The sequence below is a fragment of the Buceros rhinoceros genome, unplaced genomic scaffold (assembly GCF_000710305.1).
Source record: "Buceros rhinoceros silvestris isolate BGI_N320 unplaced genomic scaffold, ASM71030v1 scaffold42009, whole genome shotgun sequence".
NCBI lineage: Eukaryota > Metazoa > Chordata > Aves > Bucerotiformes > Bucerotidae > Buceros > Buceros rhinoceros.
This window is the reverse complement of record NW_010434049.1, coordinates 1-2,501: the sequence shown is the minus strand read 5'-3', so window position 1 is coordinate 2,501 and position 2,501 is coordinate 1. Positions and strand designations below refer to the sequence as shown.

The 2,501-nt window shown below is 44.6% G+C and overlaps 1 protein-coding gene across 1 annotated transcript in view; it reads right to left on the bottom strand.

Moving 5' to 3' along the window:
• The window catches only part of GPNMB (glycoprotein (transmembrane) nmb), a 16,510-nt gene extending 16,377 nt beyond the window's left edge, over positions 1 to 133 (bottom strand). The window contains exon 1 of the mRNA XM_010144312.1: positions 64 to 133. Coding sequence (XP_010142614.1) covers positions 64 to 133 — 70 coding nt within the window. The remainder of the gene's footprint in view (positions 1 to 63) is intronic.
• Positions 134 to 2,501: the final 2,368 nt, after the last annotated feature.

Genomic DNA, 2,501 nt, shown 5'->3' with positions numbered 1-2,501 from the left:
AGTGGCTTGGGATGTTGAACCCGCGGACGCAGGGAGAGAGGACGGGGTGAAGGAAGCACTCACGTGTGGTGGCAGCACACAGCACCGCTTCGGCCAGGAGCAGGAATCTGAGGTGGTGGCAAACACCGCTCATGGTGCCTGAGACTCTGTGTCAGCTCAGTGTGCAGAGAGGAGCAGAGAGTGCCCAGTGCCCGCACACGGTAACTCCTCCGGTCCCTGCTGAGAAGCGAGAATGAAGTTTCTCAGCTGCTCTGCTCTCCGATTAAATGAAGGGCCCCAGGATTCATCATGTGATAGAATTAAGCAGAGATGCATGATTTTGTCTTCAGCTTCTTTCAGCTCATGTGCTTATGACTCACTCTCTTTGCTTTCAGCATTCCCTGGGATTTCTGAGAGACCTGTTTAAAGCCACACCATTTCCCTCGCAGGCATTTTTATACTAGTTTTACATCATGATAAGTTTTTGTGCTTAATTTGTTTTTAAAATAGGAACGCTTATTCCCAGAAATCCAAATTAACTCTTGCCCCAGCCTGATTTACAAGTGTTACTGCAACAGCTCACTGCATTTGATGAACCCATCACTACGTAACCATGTGTCTCTCCCCACATGCTGGGCAAGAGCAGTAAACTAAATGGAGGTTGGCCAATTCTATACATCCCTGGACGTGTCTGCTGATCAGAATCGATTGTTTAGGAAAACGTTACTTAAACATTTAGTAGGCACATGCGTGTACCGTCTGACCGTGGTTGCATAATACGATGTGCACATGGTTAGAGTTGTAATCACAGACTGTATGTAGTGATGGCTAGTCAATATCTAGCTCACAAGTTGCCATGACCTACACACAGACAAATACTTTGTATATACCTCATGGTATGTGGAAATAAAGAAAAAATAAACTTTGCTGTCCAGCCTAATAATGAGGTATAACCAATGGCTGAAGAGGAGCAGGGTAGTTCAGGCAGGCAGACCGTCAAACGCTGCATTTAGTGGTTCAAATTCAGGTTCAACATGCTTCATCAGCCCAGGTGTTCTTCTGCAGGCAGGGCAGTGACTGACTTCCGTTGCAGCCCTGGCAGCCCCGTGAAGTTTCTTGGTTTTGTTTTTAGCAAAGAACAAGCTTTGGGGAAACAACACAGCATAGAAGGAAGTATGGTTCTCAAGACTGGAGGTCAGTAGTGGTTTTGGTGATCCCAAAGTATTCCACTGACAACTGAGACAAGCAAGACTAGCAAGAAACCAGCAAGTTGTGCAATACTAAACCATTTATATTTTGGGCAGGGCAGGTGAAGGTCTGTAAATCCCAGGCAGAGAATGAAGAGACTGCCCAAAGGAAGGAGATTCTAGAACTGTGACTAATTTTAATTTTTTTATTTGTTCTTAATTTCTTCCATTTTTCTAGCATTTTATATTAGCTGTGCAAGTTATTGTCACTACTCAGAGTGCCCCAGCCAGCATTTTTCTGAGTAACGCAGGCTCTGATGTCCAGTTCCGTGCATCTTGCTTATATCGACTCCACGCTTCAGAACCCTCCTGGCTGGAGTCGGCCCTCCCTCCTACTGCCAGCCAAGGAAAGGGGTGAAGGCAATAACCTTAGGGATGCCAGGCTTGTTTAAACTAAGCCCTCATTATCTGGCAGAAAGGAGAGGGAGCATAAATCAAAGTCAAAACTGTGACTGACTATGCAAAAGAATCATATGACTGCAGCGTCCTCATGTGATTGTTACTTTTTTGTTGTTACTAAATCAACTACATTCACAGTTGAAATGTCAGGTTTCCAAGCTATTCACAATTACTTTTTAAACCATGTGGGACATTAACTTTAATTGCACTCCTTTGTTTCCAGGTTGTTGATCCTAGAAGTGAAAAGTGGTTTTCAAACCCTGTGTTTCAGCACTGGTGGTCTGATCCAAAGTCTCTGCTGGGGAGAAAGAGGATTTGAAAGCTCGTCCCCAACAGGGTTTTGAGAACCTCGAGAGGAAAACTGCTGACAATAAATGCCTGTTAGTTAAAAACAAAAATTTATCAGCCTAAAAAAATAAAGTTGGTTCGGACGGAGTTTTATGCCATGTTATTTGATACATGAAATTGTAAATATTGAGTGACTCTCTCAATAAGGGTCAGCTGGTGGAAATTGTTAAACACGTTGTAAATAGCCTTCATCAGGGGCACTGAGGACCAGGCCTGTGGTTAGAGGAATCCAAACCAGGGCTCGGGCACTGACTAAGAGGGAGCTGCACTCTGACACTCTAGTCCTTTGCATTCTCCCTCCTCAGCTCTTGGGCTGTAGACTACACAATCCTGGAGGGCTGACACAGAAGATGTTTGGATCCACTTGTGCTGTGGCTGCAACCAACAGCGGTAGCAAGAAAAGAGGAGAGGAGAAAGCTGTTTAAGAAGAGAAGAGAGAGCTAGGAGGAATAGAGCTGTAAAAGGAATGAGAAGAATAAAAAAGCCAAGGAAAAGCATGAGAATCACAGAATCATCTGGTTGGAAGAG